Raw genomic sequence first — 15,514 nt, 5'->3', positions numbered from 1 at the left:
AAGACTCTTCATTCAATCAAGTGACTCGTAGTAGCGGTTCCTGTTGTTCACTGTTTGTGTGCAGAAATGGACTGGAATTTTCGATTCCTCTCATGTTTGTTTTGTGGTAAGATCAAGTTTTTTCTGTAATTAAACATGTGGAATAAGCTATACTGAAATGACTTTGCCTAATGATAGAATAATTATACGAGAGACAAAAACTCCTCAATTATATACAACATACTTGCTGTAAACTTTGGATTACATGTGGTCTTTTGCTTGATTAAACTTGATAACGTCAAATATAGGCATTATTACAAATCATTTTGTCTGATCTGTTGATCAATGCTGTAAATCTATTTAACTATAAAAAGCCTACTGTATCATATTTGATACACACATTTCTATGGACTCTAAACGATCAAAACTTTTCTGAAAAACTGCCATCTCAATGGTCTGTAGTTCATTCATTTTCAGTAAGTAAAAGGCCTTTTATTATATTTGTAAAATCTCCACTTTCAGGTTGTTGCACATGTGTCTCTTCAATGATTTTTAGAAAGTAAAAGCAATAATGAATTTTATATTGTTAGTACTATTTCTATTTTATATTTAAAGATGAACATTTACTGGACTGAAGCAACTTAGGTTTACTTGATTGTCCAGACACACTGAAATGCATGCATCAAATATGATCCATCTGAGGAACATTTATTTTTTTATCTCAATCATCAGTGTATTTCATTGCATTATACATTTCTCCCACAATTACTAGCATTTAAAGACATATTATTGGTTGATACAGAGTGATAAGTGATATTTATACGCATGTTATGTAGGTAGTCTGTTATAAAGATCTTATTGTTTTACATTATCAGAATTCCATCTTACGTTTTGACCATATAAATAATACCTGTACCAAATTGCATATTTTTGCCTCTGAATAAGATTTTTACTAGGCCACATCATATATGAGCCATAAAAGCCTGATGTATCAAGTATAATAAACAAACAAAAAACAAGTTGCATATGTGTTTTTTGTTGTGTGTTAGTTTTTATTTTATTTTGTCCAAAGTTTCAATAAACTGTTCCATTTCACAATTTTTTTTAATCGAAAATTTGACTATTATTTCATATCTTAGGCTTTATAGGGTTAAGAGTGATGCATTGCTAACTGTTTTTAATCACACTCAAGATTATGAGGCATTTAAAGGCATGTTATTTTTCTTTCTTTTACATGTTAGTATGTCAGTCATTAATGGCCTTCAACATTGATCCTGTATCCTGGAAGTACTTTACAAACAATGCAAACAGCGGCTTTGGCTATAAAGTGATACAGAGAGGTGCAAGGTGAGCTCACCAGTGTTACTACAGACCACTCAACCGTCGGCCAAAAGCTGAGGCTGTTGAAAACAAGTACTTAAATAATTACTTTGAATATTTAAATGCAGGAAAGATATGGATATTAACTAAATAAAAGCCTTAATAGCTGTAACATTATTCAAAATGTTTAATGTTGAAGTTGCAGTTTAGTACATTTAAAATGTATCAACTTTAAAAGTTATTTTAACTACATTAGTTACTGTAATGTACAGTAGGTCATGCTGTAGACATTTGACAACTTCTAAATTTAAAGATTTTTGAGAGCCACTGCTGACGGTTCTGGTCCAGTTAAAAATATTTTTAAACACAAGTTTCTGAAATCCACCTAATGCTTTGCCAGTAATTCTAATTTCCCCTTTCTATGATTTTCTGTGAGGTAAAAATATTTTGCAACACTTAACTAAAAATAACTTAAAACTATGCTGATGTCCATATTTTTTTTTTTTTTTTTACAATCAGAGGTTTTTGCATCATACTGAAACAGCACACCCAACCAGGAACACCACAGATGTCTCCTTTATTAAAGGAGAACTCCGGTCAATTTTAACATTGAGCTAATTTTTTTGTAGCCTACATTTGGAGTGCTGTCAATACAGAGAACAACGACAAAAAACGGTGTTGCCTACACCGAGTTATTCTATTTTTAAAATTTGCACCCTGTTGACTTCAATGGGGCAAGTACTAAACCTGCTTTTAGTCTCTTAACATCCTTGATGTGTCATTACAAGTGCACAGAAAATGTGAGTGATTCCTTCTGAGTGAACACGAGTGAATCTGACTGCAGTAGATGTGAAAGATATGTATAAAAATGATGTTATTTAAGCCAGCGCAAATACCTGTGTTTACATCCTGTTTTCGGGTGAAGTCCAAAGTAGTCGATTGGCAAGTTCACGCGCGTGATCATGGGTAACTAAACCTATGTGCGTGAACTCGGCAATCTACTTTGGACTTTCTTTCACATCTACTGCAGTCAGATTCACTCGTGTTCACTCTGAAGGAATCACTCACATTTTCTGTGCACTTGTAATGACACATCAAGGATGTTAAGAGGCTAAAAGCAGGTTTAGTACTTGCCCCATTGAAGTCAACAGGGTGCAAATTTTAAAAATAGAATAACTCGGTGTAGGCAACACCGATTTTTGTCGTTGTTATCTGTATTGACAGCACTCCAAATGTACAAAAAAATGAGCTCAATGTTAAAATTTAACAAGTTCTCGTTTAACATGTTCTCTTATTCTCCTGTCTTCTTCCATAGTCTACTTGTGAGTGATCCTTTAATACAACACAGTCTAACTCAAAGAGGACGAATATATCGTTGTGCTGTCAATGAAGGAAACTGCATTCCACTGCCCATTACCGGTACTTTGTTTGTAAATTATGCTTTCATGTATGTAAAAAAATATACTTGTTTTATTATCCGTGATAGTATTTCTTTAAAAAAAAAAAAAAAAACTTTGTATTCAACAGTCACCAATGGGGCTGTCAACATGTCCCTTGGACTTTCAATGTCTCTAGATCCTCAGTCTTCAAGAGCAGTGGTAAGTGTCATATTTTAAAGGGGTCATGAACTTTTTTTTTTTTCCTGAGGTGCACTTATAGTTATAATGTTGGTATGATTTTACATCAAAAATTGTCATAATTTAGAAATAAAAGGCCATTCTCTACCCTGATTTTACCTCTGATTTGAACGCTCTGTTTTAAGGGGCGTGTCTGCCGTGAGACTTCAGTGTAAACGCCCACTGTTATGATTGGCTAACATCTTTGCATATGAAATAAGTATTACATATGGAACTCTCTCAAAATCTTTTACTACGTTTTTACGATTATAGCTGTCGAGATTAACTAATAGTGAAAAGTGTTGATTATAGTATTATATTTAGATCTACTCCTGTCACGTGAAAGGTTGCAGCGATAAACACTGTAGCCGATGACAGCCGATGTCTGTTGAGCACATGAATGCAGTGATCTCGTCATTACAGCACGATTTTTGTGCTCGATTCAGTGCAAACACAATAGATTTTTCATTGTGCAGTGTAGATGGCGTCATTGATTATAACGTGAGTTTAAGAGTCCAGAACTCGTGCTGTGTGATTGACAGCCCCAGCGATTAGAAAGGGAGTGTTCTTTGATCGCTTTCTGTGTATCATTTAATCACAATTAAAATAACAGATAATTTTCATGCTATTTAGAGAAACCATGTCAAGTTGATCGTTTAGACACTGGCTCGATTTACTGACACATTAACAGCAATAAATGATTTTGAGACAAAGAACATCTGACTGTACATGAAGATCAAGGAAAATTTGATTTCTTATTCATGGCCCCTTAAATCCTTATTTTTGTGAGAATAAAAAATCTTAGTGCTATTTTTCTACATTGTTTAATAATGCTTGGAGAAACTATATTTTGATATCCTAAAAATGCTATCATATCCTAAAAATATTATACTAACAATTTGACTGCAGAAGCATGGAAGACAAATGCAAGATTTGGTGCATGTATATATTTGTATAATTTGAATTAATGTTACATTTGAACCTACAGTTTGCATTCAATCTAAAAGATGTCCAAAATAATTGATTAATATTAGATTTGACAAATTTTCATAGTGTAAAGCTTCAAATGTTACACTAAAGTCCAGAATAGAGTGTCATGTTGAAAATAAAATCTTAATTTCTCTCAGGTTTGTGGTCCAACCATACCTAAGAACTGTGATGGTTTAACCACTTACAACGGCATGTGCTTTAAAATCAGTCCAGATAATGTTGTGAGCAGATCTGTGCCAAAGACTCTGAGAGGTAAATGGATGGCATTCTACCAAATCCAAGCAAGTCTTCTTCATACTGTATATACTGTATTACATGAGTATTCAGATTAAATAAATATATGATGCAATTATTCATTTCTCCAACCTCAGAATGCCCAACATCACAAATTGATATTGCTTTTTTAATGGATGGATCTGGAAGTGTAAATTATCTGGATTTTATTAAGATGAAGGCTTTTGTTATAGAAATGATCAACAGTTTTGTAGATCGTGATACACAGGTATGATAATCCATGCATTTATTATGATTTAGCTTGTCCATCATTTTTACCCCCATTTTTCAGCGCATCAGGCACTAAATCTATCTATCTATCTATCTATCTATCTATCTATCTATCTTACAGTTTGCCATTGCACAGTTTTCTTCACAATGTGTCATTCATTACAAGTTTCAACAAGTCAAAGACGCCACGGCATGGGAAAATGCAGTGAATGGGATATCTCAACAGAAAGGATGGACAAACACTGCAACAGCTATAAGAAAACTTGTGTGAGACATGACTGCTGATATTTTATTGGAATTCTTTTATCTATGCAATTAAAAGTAGTATTACTTCTGACTGAAAGACAAAGTGAAGATGAATTTAACAGGATATTTAGTGAGATGTGAGGAGCACATCGTAATTTTTTAAATATAACCACCCACCCCCAAAAAAAGAAAAATGGATAATACAAATGAAAAACTGATAGATGTCTGAGCAATCATGCAAAAAGCACATGATATTAAATGCAGGAATAAATGGATACACATACGGTACTACTACAAGTATTTAGCTTTTTATGAGTTTTAATAAGGTTTTACAGCACTTCATAATTTTAACAAGGTTCCAAAGACAAGCAATGTAAACTTAATAAGAAACATGTCCTATACAGTTACATAATTGTATTGTTGATTAAATATATTGTCATATTTTATTTTATTTTCAATAGGAATGAGCTTTTTGGAAGTAATGGAGGTGCAAGACCATCAGCCAGTAAAGTTTTGGTTGTTATCACGGATGGTGAATCAACTGATTCAATGTTGACTGAGGCTGTTCAACAAGCACAAGCTAAAAATATAACACGATATGCTATTGGGGTAAGATTTAATTTTGCCTCTGCTAAATTACAAAAGACTTAACTATATTAGTTGTGCAAAAAGTGATTATACTGATTCAGATCTAGATGGCTAGGCAAAATCAACATGCATTCTTTGCTGATGTGATTTGTCTTGGAAAAGTTTTGTGGGATTTGAAATTTTCAGTGAACAAACACAAGATCTGATCTGGCCATTGTAATTATCCACTTTTTTAAATAAAAATCATCCATCAAAAAAAGAGGGTTATTAAAATATAAAAAATTAAAAATCGTTATTGAAATTATTACATTCATGAAGTGTTACAATCATCATTGAATTTTTCTTAGGTTGGCAATGCTTTTTCTATTGACAAAGCAATAAGGGAGCTGGCAATCATTGCATCTTTACCCACCAATAACCATGTGTTCAAAGTAACCAATTTTGACGCGCTGGAAAGTATTCGTGAAAAGCTCAAAGAGAACATTATTGCCATTGAAGGTATGTTTGCTGAGGGAATGAAAAATGAATGATTGAAAGAATGTTTACATTTTACATTTATCAGCTGTCATGTTAGTACAGTTACTTTGTTCAATGGATTGATTTAAAATAATACATTTATAGTTAACTGTGTTGTTGCTGCTTTTACTTGCTAGGAACCCAGACCTCTGGAGATTCATCTCGAATGGAGTTTGCACAGGACGGGTTTAGTGCAGCATTTACATCAAATGTAATTCTGTCTATTTCACTTATTTGACACCAAACTAATGAAAAAGATTAAATACATGGGTTAGAAATAGTTTTACTGAAACGTTTGCTGTTTTGATGTTTAACTACTCTTCCACCTCAATGAAAAACACACTGTAGATTTTGCATGCTTGCAAACTTGTTTATAAAGATTATTTCTTTAATATTTCTGTTTATTCTTATAATGTTATCTGCATTCAGACAGATATGATAATGACCGCAGTGGGAGCTTTCCAGTGGAAGGGTGGATATCAGCTGTACAAACCAAATGATAAATCAGATGTCTTTCAAGCTGGAAGTGAGCATGACAGTTATTTAGGTGAGATCTCTTTTTCGATTGTGTAAATCCAAAAATAAATCAGTCAAAACATCAGAATACTTCTGCTTCTAAGTATACTTATAAGAATACTTCTTAGTCAATTTTCTTTACAGGTTATTCCTTGGCAATAGCAACAATGTCCAGAGCAAAGTATGCAGTCATGGGAGCACCAAGACACAAGCATAAGGGACAAGTAACTGTTTCAAGAATTGATGGAAGTGATTTAAAACAACTGGATCCTCCTAAGGTTGTAACACTAAACTTTATGTAAAATATTAGCACATCACAAATTAATGTAAGCGAGTGAAAGTACATGAACTCAGAATAGCTGTATGGTAACTATATTGCTTCTCTTCCTCTTTTCTCAGCCTCAGACTGGCTCATATTTTGGAGCTGAGGTGTGTGTGGTGGATTTGAACCGTGACTCCAATACAGACCTACTTTTGGTATCGGCACCAACGTACATAGAGTCTGACCGGGAGGGCTTAGTGTTTGTTTACATCTTCACACGTCGGGTCAGTGTTTTTTGGAGATTCAATTAAGACTACAATTTTTAAAGAAAGTTAATCAAGTAAGAGTGAATAAATGTACATTTGTGTCTGTTTAACCCTGTTTCTCCTCTCTCTGTTATATCTCCATAGGCAAACTTCATTTTTTCGGATACACTGGTGGGCATGGCAGGTCAGAGGGGTCGGTTTGGCTCTTCTCTGGCCAGTCCAGCAGATCTGGATGGTGATGGTTTCATGGATGTGCTGGTTGGAGCTCCTTTAGAGGAGGATGGACAGGGCAGCATCTACATCTTCAATGGGATAGATGGAGGGATAATTTCCAAATACTCACAGGTGAAAAAGATGAGGGTTGGTGGCAGCTTAAAGTGACAGTTCACATAAAAATGAATTCTATCATCATTTATTCAGCCTCATGGTCTACCCTTTCTTGCATTACTATTCCTTGACTCACTTCATTGACTCTAATATATTCGTTATCTTTTTTATGAATGAAACAGAGGATTGCTGGATCATCTGTGCGACCAGGTTTGCAGTTCTTTGGGATTTCATTGAGTCAGTCTTCTCTAGACCAGACTCGAGACAACCTTCCTGACATTGCTGTTGGGTCCAAAGGAGCAGTTCTGCTTCTCAGGTCTTTTATAAAGAACTAAAATATATACAAATACAGTGTTTCAGCCATAATCATTCATATGTGTTATATTTGGCTCTTTCAGATCTAGACCCATCATCCAATTGGAAACCAAAGTAACTTACAACCCAACCAAAATACCAACCAGTGAAACAGACCAGTCAGTGGAAAACACCATGACAGTGTGTTTCACCATGCGTCCATACAGACACATCATAAGAGGTTTATCCAAATTTAGCAGTATTCCTTTATGTTGTAGTTAATGTTGAAGTGTTAAAGGAGCATTTCACCCGTGGGAATATTAATCTTTATTGAAAGTGGGTCATATACTGTATGTAGTCAAAATGTAACATAAAGTTTGAATTTGGTGCCTTCTTGACCGAGGAAAGACAAAAAGTAACTTTAGGGCGCATTTGTATGGAAGACAACAACTCTCACAATGCACCACATTGCACAGCTCCGCAAGCCAGTCCCACTAATCCAGAAACTAGGATGGTTCACAACACAACCGTCCGTGTCCTCGTCTGATTCAGAGATTTTGTCCCAGGAGAAACTGGCATCGTTGAAATTCTTTGCAGCAGACGGACTCTATCTCTGTGTCCGTATAGCGCACAGTGAGAGCACAGGCACCACCAGTCCGCCCCAGCTCGATCCAGTCCGGCCTCCTCGTCCGTGACAGGCAGGTCTTCTGTCTCAGCTAGGCCGCCTCCTGTTCCTCCATCACCCTCGGCTGCTCTTCGCTATATTGCGGCTCGTAAAGGTAGCCACGGACATCTGATTCAAGCATCAGACTTTCGAAATCCTCTTCTTCCATATCATATTGAGTACCTTCCGCCATTGTCGTAACTTCATATCTGGCTCCACAGCGCCTGTTAGCTTAGCTTCCAAACAAGATGGCGGATATTGCTTTTAGTTTCTGCAAGTGAAGTCCCACCCACTGATCTGTAATAGGTCTGTAGCGTGAGTGGGTCCCACCCCCTGGAAAAATGAGGAACAAGTGTTTGTAGTCTCCACCCCTCTACAAAGATATGGGACTTCCTGCTTAGAATGTCGCAAAATTACGATTTTTACATCATTATAAGCAGGAACTGCAACACTGAAATCCATATTTCTCCCATCTCTGGGGAAAATGAGGGAATAATGCACGACCATTAAAAAATTTGACTGGGTTTCTAATGATACAAAGCTTAATGCAAATGGGTGAAGTGTTCCTTTAAAATTTTCCAATGTGTTTCTCCAATGCCTTCAAACTGCTGAGACAACTATAAATGAGGACACTTTCTTTGTCACTGTGGTGTTCTCAAAACCTTTCTCTGAGAATCACAACTAGCCCAACTCAGCAGCTTTGGCTCAACCAATGGCGTGAGTTTGGGGGTGGAATTATTTGTTGGACCAACCAATGGCAGCCAAGGGGAGTGTTCTGGAAACCAGTCTGAAAACAGCCTTATTTTTTTTAATTCCATTTGATGTTGCTGGTAGCACAAACTACAGCTTTAAAAGCTTTTTTCTCTCTCTCTCTGAGAGAGAATTCATTTGAATTCAGTTAAATGTGCTATAAGGGTTTTTTTTTTTTTATCACATAGAAAAAGTTTTCAAGATTGATAATAATAGGAAATATTTCTTGAGCAGCAAATCAGCATATTAGAATAATTTTTTGTGTTCATGTGACACTGAAGACTGGAGTAATGATGCTGAAAATTCAGCTCTGCATCACAGGAATAAATTACATTTGAACATATATTTAAATACAAAACAATTATTTTAAATTGTAATAATATTTCACAATATTTACTGTATTTTTGAAAATCTTAAATTGAATCTTAAATCTTGAAAATCTTACCACTCTCAAACTTTTGAACGCTAATGTATTTATATAAATATGTTAGACATTTATAAATATTCTATCTTTGATTTACAGAATCTAAACGTTTGAACTGCAAAAGAATTTCTTCCATGTATTCATTTTTATATATGTATATGTAAGACTGTTTTATGTTCATTATCTAGACCTATCCGCAAATATCAATTACACCATAATGCTGGATGCCAAGCGACAGAAATATCGAGCAAACTTCTCACCCAAAACTCGGATCCTCAGTAATGTGTTGAACATTAGATTGGAAGCAGAAACTTGCAAAAGTCATAATTTCTTTATAGATGTAAGTCTGAAACATCACCACTTTTTGACAAATATTTTTTCCTATCTCACTCTTTTGAATACTACAGTAAATCAGTTATTCTGGCTCTAAAACATAACAATTATGATTGAAATTTAAATGGGAATAATTCAATCTCAACAATGTGGCAATACATACTGAAAATCCTAATTTTAGGGTAAATGAATGTCATTGATCTATTCTTGCCCACTCAGGCTTTCTCAGAAGACGCTCTGAATCCATTGTCCAATCAGTTAACATTCACATTTGAGGGTCTGCCACTTGCCAGACTGCAAAACATAAAGCCAATACTGCTGCCAACGATAAAGACCACCACAGACCACAGTGTAAGAGATGGCAACCGATGTTTGTTTTAAAGAATGAATCAGTCAGATGTAACATTAAAGGGAAAGCTCATCTAAAACTGAAACCTCTGTCATCATTTAGGCCTACTGCATGTCACTTGTATGACTTTCTTTCTTCTGTTGAACACAAAAGAAGATATTTAGAAAAATGTCTTTGCTTGTCCATTCAATGAAAGTCAAAGAGGTTCAGTGTTGTTTTGGGCCTTATTGACTTTAATAAGACAAGTTCAAACATTCTTCAAAATATCTTCTTTTACAGTGGGTGAGTAAATGATGACAGTAAATGATTTTTTTTTGGAGGAACTATCCAACTCATAGAATTATTTTTAATTTACTAGGCTCTTTTTCACATGTCTAAAGATATGAATTGCTATTGCAATACAGTGATGCACTTTTATATGATTTGAGAATGTAATGTAAATATCTCACCCCATTCCACAGCTGGATTTTGAGATAAACTGTGGACATGATGATATTTGTGTTGATGACCTCAGGATGGATTTCAATTTCTCTGGGTGAGCAAATATTTACAATTAGTTTTTCTGTATAAGATTAAAGATTATCACATGAATATGTGGAAATAGAGTACAAATTGAGGTACAATAATGCAAAGTAATGGAATCATCCTTGTTAAACTGAGTTTCTCTCTTTGGTTTCTGTGATCCAGATCTACAAACATAGAGGTTGGGATAATGCAGGAGCTCAACGTGACAGTGTTTGTAGAGAACAAGGGAGAAAACTCATACAACACTCTCTTCACCCTCAAATACCCCTTTGGACTTTCCTACAGGAGAATCACATCTAAACAGGTGAGACCAGGATGATTTTATTGAAGAGACTCACAATTCATCTACGAATCAAGTACAATTTTACTGAAAGGCATTTTTTAGGCAAGTGTAATGTTTATTGCCATTGAATTTTCTATGCTTTGGTTATTGAATGAATATTTACACATCATTTTCTGTATGAGCAGGGCAGAGTGGAGTGTGTGTCTCTGGATGCTGAGCGAGGAGTTCAACTGGGAGAAACCACCTGCCAGATCAGTAAACCCATCCTCAAGGGAAACACTCAGGTGAGCTCACTTTTTAAGCCGTCCTGTGTGTTTTTCTGTTCAAGTACTCATCATTTCCTCTGTGTCCACTTCTAGGCTGTGTTTCATATTGCATACAGCATCGATAAAGAAAGCACCTTTGATCAAAGTGTGACATTCACCGCTAAGATCAACAGGTATTATATAATTTCTGGGGGTTGTTTGAGTGCTCTCAAAGTGTACAAGAGCGTCACTTAACCATGAGCTGTAAAGTAGTTGCTCACATGAGAAACTGATAACTGAAAATGCTCCTACTTACCAAAACCCTCCATTACTTACAGTGGGAATGACCAACACTCTCAAACCAGTCAACTTTCCAGACAGAAAAGCATTGGTGTCAAATTTGCCATTTACATTGCCTTAATAAGGTTAGTGTGCTTGTTTTTTAAAAGTCATTCTCAACTGGGTTTGCTTCAGCACCCAGATTTGACAGTGGACATAGTTTCCACTTGATGGCCATTGTAAAATCTGTGGTTCTGAAGCAAAACATATAAATTGCAATTGCTTTTGCTTTAGAAAAATCATTAAGTTTTTGTAATGTTTTTTAAAGATGTATCTTCTGCTCACAAGGCTGCATTTATTTGATCAAAACAACAGTAAAACAGGAATATTGTGAAATATTATTACAACTTAAAATAACTTTTCTTTATGTGAATATATTTTAAAATGTAATTTAAAATGTAATTTATTCCTGTGATGCAAAGCTGATTTACTGCTCAAGAAACATTGATGATAATCAGAAATGTTGAAAACAGTGGGCTGCTTCTGTTTGTACTCTTTAAAAAAAAGAGAAGTGAAAGCAGTGTAAGTCAGCAACTTCACACAAAAGCCAGACGACATGCAGTGTTAATAAGAAAATATTGTTCAAACAGATCAATCTTATTAGACAACTTAAGAAATGAAAGGGATACTCCACTTTTTTTGGAAATAGGCTCATTTTACAAATATACGTAATGATATGACGCAGCGCCTGAAAATAGTCCCCAGCTCGGTAACTTCCAACGTGACCGGGACTAAGTTTGTCCAACCTAGACCTATTTTCAGGCAATGTGTCATATCATTACGCCTGCTGGACCCATGGTACGGCAACAAAGTTTCTTGATTATTACGCAGGAATGAGAGTATAGTTCCTAGCCATATCAGCCTAGAAAATCGCAACTTTACATTTTCCGTCGGTCTTAGTACATGATGTAACTACAGAAGAGTAAAGTTTTAAATAGGAAAAATATCAAAACTCTTTGGTCATTTTTTTGAGAGAGATGCTAATGGTCTTGTCCGATTCAATGATCTATGCTAAGCTATGCTAAAAGTGGTACCGCCAGACCCGGAGATCGGCTGAATGGATTCGAAAACGGTAAAACTCAACTGTTTAACTCTGGGGGAGCTGTAAAATGAGCCTATTTCCAAAAAAAGTGGAGTATCCCTTTAATGGCTGTCCCATAGTAAAGAGGTCCAAAATGTCTTTATTTGCATTTTATTTGCATGTCCATAAATCTTTTTCTTTTAATTATATAAATTTAGCATTTATATAAATAACTTTCAGTTCTGAGAACTAAAAACATCATAAAATATTTCATAATATTACTTTCTTGATAAAAATAAATGCAGCCTTGAGCATAAGAGACTTCTTTCAAAAACATTACAAAATCTTAATGATTTCAAACTTTTGACCAGTAGTGTACACACACACACGCACACACGCACACGCACACACACACACACACACACACACACACACACACACACACACACAAGATTTAAATTGCTGTCTGACACATTTTCCCTTTATTTTAAAAAGACATGAAGATTCAAGCCTCCACATTAATTTTACTGCACAGAAACCTGATCTTGAAAGACCAGTTAAACAGATACTGAAGGTAATGACATTCACACAATTCCATGAACATAAAAATTAATTAAATAAACATTATCTGACCGATTTCTTATTCTCTATATCAATGTCTTTTCATGGCAAAAATTAAATTTTAATATCCTTCTCTCTTTCAGGTTGAAAATGACTTTAGAGAATTAAATTTCACAGTTTTCATCAGAGTACCAGTGCTTTTGGGAGATAAAATCATCTGGACTGGCAATAACCTTCAGGCATGTATATATTAATATGCTGAAAAATCCCATCTACTGTAGATTGATTCACATTTATCATATTACAAAACAACCAAACACTTGTGTATGTGCTTTTAGATTCCAGACTGTGTGAAACAGAGGGATGAATGGCCGATTTTAAACAATTTTGTGGAAGTAATTAAAAAGGATCGTGTGTTGGTGAGTGTTTGAGTTTCATTCCCTGATCGAACAAAAACAAATCCATAAAATATAATTTCATATTCTTTGTGCATTGACCCTATTGCTCCATCAGAACTGCTCTGTGGCGATGTGTGCCGTGTTCAGCTGTGACGTCACTCTCACAAAGAATGAAAGGAAACTCTATAATATATTTGGCAATGTGAGCTCTGGATGGATTGAGCAGGTATCTGAATTTTAAAGCAATTCATATCACAGAACAGACCATATATTCATAACTGTCTGATAATTTCTTATTCTCATGATCTGTGTCTCTCTCAGACTGGACTCAAGGCTGCAGTTTTTGAGTTGGTCAGTTCAGCGTCTCTGGATTATGACAAGAGCAAATACATTTTCTTTTCCTCTGATTCTCTACACACTGCACCGTCTGTCCAGGTGATGCATTTTCTTCACAAATAAATCAAAAATAAAATATAATAAAAATTGTTTTTTAAATAATATGGCAAAAATTAAACCTAAAACAAAAAAAGAACCTTTTAACCTACAAGGTTGCAATATGTGCTGTACATTTACATACAGTATACTACAGTAGATCTTGCGTTTTTCAGTCCATGCATATCTAGAAAACCTTGCCTGTATCAGGCCTTAATGATATTATGCTTATAAATATGTGAAGGACGATTGTCAGAGGTAATATTGTATTCATCGATGTGTTTGTAGATTAACACTCAAGTGGAGGTGTATGAGGAGGTGAACCTGACCAAAGAGATCATTGGAGGAGTAATAGGAGGACTGCTGCTACTGGCTCTCATCACAGCGGCACTCTATAAGGTGTGTATATGTTCAGCTTTGAACTTTTCTTTTTCAGCTGTCTAACTTGGGCTTACTTTTTCAAAGTTGTAATGCATATATATGCCTTAATTATCATTTCCTTTCAGGCTGGATTCTTTAAAAGCCAGTACAAGCAGTTGCTAGAAAACGCAGAACAAAGTGGTGAAGATGGGCCAACCCCTGAAAAATTAGGTTAACAATAATAACCAACCACTCTAGATCAACCACAATAGTGGTGTATTAATGTTCACAGATCAAATTGTTTACGTTTGAAAAAAAAAGTCTCTACATTTCACTTTGCTGCCACCAGTTGATGAACTTATGCAGCATGAAAAGGAGATTCAAGCTGTTTATCAACATATTTTTTTCATACTGTATGAAAGTAAAAGTTTATGAAAGTAAAATGAATATATTTTGTTTGAAAACATTTCAGAGTTGATGTTTTAGTGTTTCGTTAGAAAAAGAATATGTAGGTTTCATACATTTAGACTGTTTTGAGCAGTCACGAGTTGTTTCAAATGAATTTAATTAAATCCATTGAAGTCAATGGAGTTCATACTGGTAATTCTCATCATATGTTCTTATAAATTTCATCTAATGATATATTCAAATAAAATTTCTCATGAATATTGATAAAAATATCTATTTTCTTGCATCACTGGTTTTTGCTGTTGTTCTTGAAAAAATAGAAATTTCAAAGAATCTCATTAATTAATAAAAGTGGGTAAATGAAGTAATAGCATGGTAAAAACATGGTAACAGTCAAAACGTTCATTCAACAGTCAATGTGCATTCGCTCATTAATGAGAAGTTACTGATTAGATACTAAATGGTTTTAGTTACGTTTACAAAACTTACGTTTGTAAGGCTGGAAGCTTACGCTGCTATTTTGAACCAATAATCGGAAACAAAAGGCAGTTGAAGGATGATGTGTATAATTAAAATATTTATGACTCCATGAAAGTTGTTGTTATTCTTTAAAGGTATAAGGTCTTTCCTAGAACTGATAGGAAAACGTAGGATTTAACCTGAGCGTTTAAGTAACTAAAGTTCCCTTTTGTGGTCACTACGAGTTACGTTGTGACGACGAATGGGGTTTTGCTTAGAAAGCCTCTCACCTTCAAGAATTAGAAAGATGTCTCGCCCGTGCACTTCTGGTTGCGGTCGGACTGTATCTGATTCCGATGGGTACAATCACTGCTTTGTGTGTTTAGGCAATGATCACGCTAAAGCAGCGTTTGTGGATGACCATCGCAACACTACGGTCGAGACTCAATGACCTCGTCAGAGGGCGAGTCCCCTCATCCACACCCCGATCTACCGCCTCCACGAGAGGTTGTACTTCAGCTGGTGGCCAGGGTGACCTG

The 15,514-nt window shown here is 35.3% G+C and overlaps 1 protein-coding gene across 1 annotated transcript; it reads left to right on the top strand.

Annotated features, from left to right (window-relative positions):
• Nucleotides 1-15,104, top strand: LOC308707212 (integrin alpha-X-like). The gene is made up of 30 exons (XM_081393467.1): nucleotides 1-106; nucleotides 1,221-1,326; nucleotides 2,615-2,718; nucleotides 2,827-2,897; nucleotides 4,043-4,157; nucleotides 4,277-4,407; nucleotides 4,531-4,676; nucleotides 5,117-5,264; nucleotides 5,591-5,741; nucleotides 5,897-5,970; nucleotides 6,189-6,306; nucleotides 6,420-6,553; nucleotides 6,675-6,821; nucleotides 6,948-7,148; nucleotides 7,313-7,446; nucleotides 7,529-7,665; nucleotides 9,451-9,602; nucleotides 9,815-9,946; nucleotides 10,406-10,479; nucleotides 10,632-10,773; nucleotides 10,938-11,036; nucleotides 11,112-11,191; nucleotides 11,336-11,422; nucleotides 12,853-12,931; nucleotides 13,062-13,157; nucleotides 13,257-13,337; nucleotides 13,432-13,542; nucleotides 13,638-13,751; nucleotides 14,037-14,147; nucleotides 14,255-15,104. The coding sequence occupies exons 1-30, from the start codon at nucleotides 67-69 to the stop codon at nucleotides 14,342-14,344; spliced, it is 3,405 nt and encodes a 1,134-aa protein (XP_081249593.1). The 5' UTR covers nucleotides 1-66; the 3' UTR covers nucleotides 14,345-15,104.
• Nucleotides 15,105-15,514: the final 410 nt, after the last annotated feature.

Source organism: Scardinius erythrophthalmus (assembly GCF_964197995.2).
Source record: "Scardinius erythrophthalmus genome assembly, chromosome: 18".
In the NCBI taxonomy this organism is placed as follows: Eukaryota; Metazoa; Chordata; class Actinopteri; order Cypriniformes; family Leuciscidae; genus Scardinius; species Scardinius erythrophthalmus.
The sequence above is the reverse complement of the archived record's forward strand: the minus strand, read 5'-3'. Positions and strand labels throughout refer to the sequence as shown.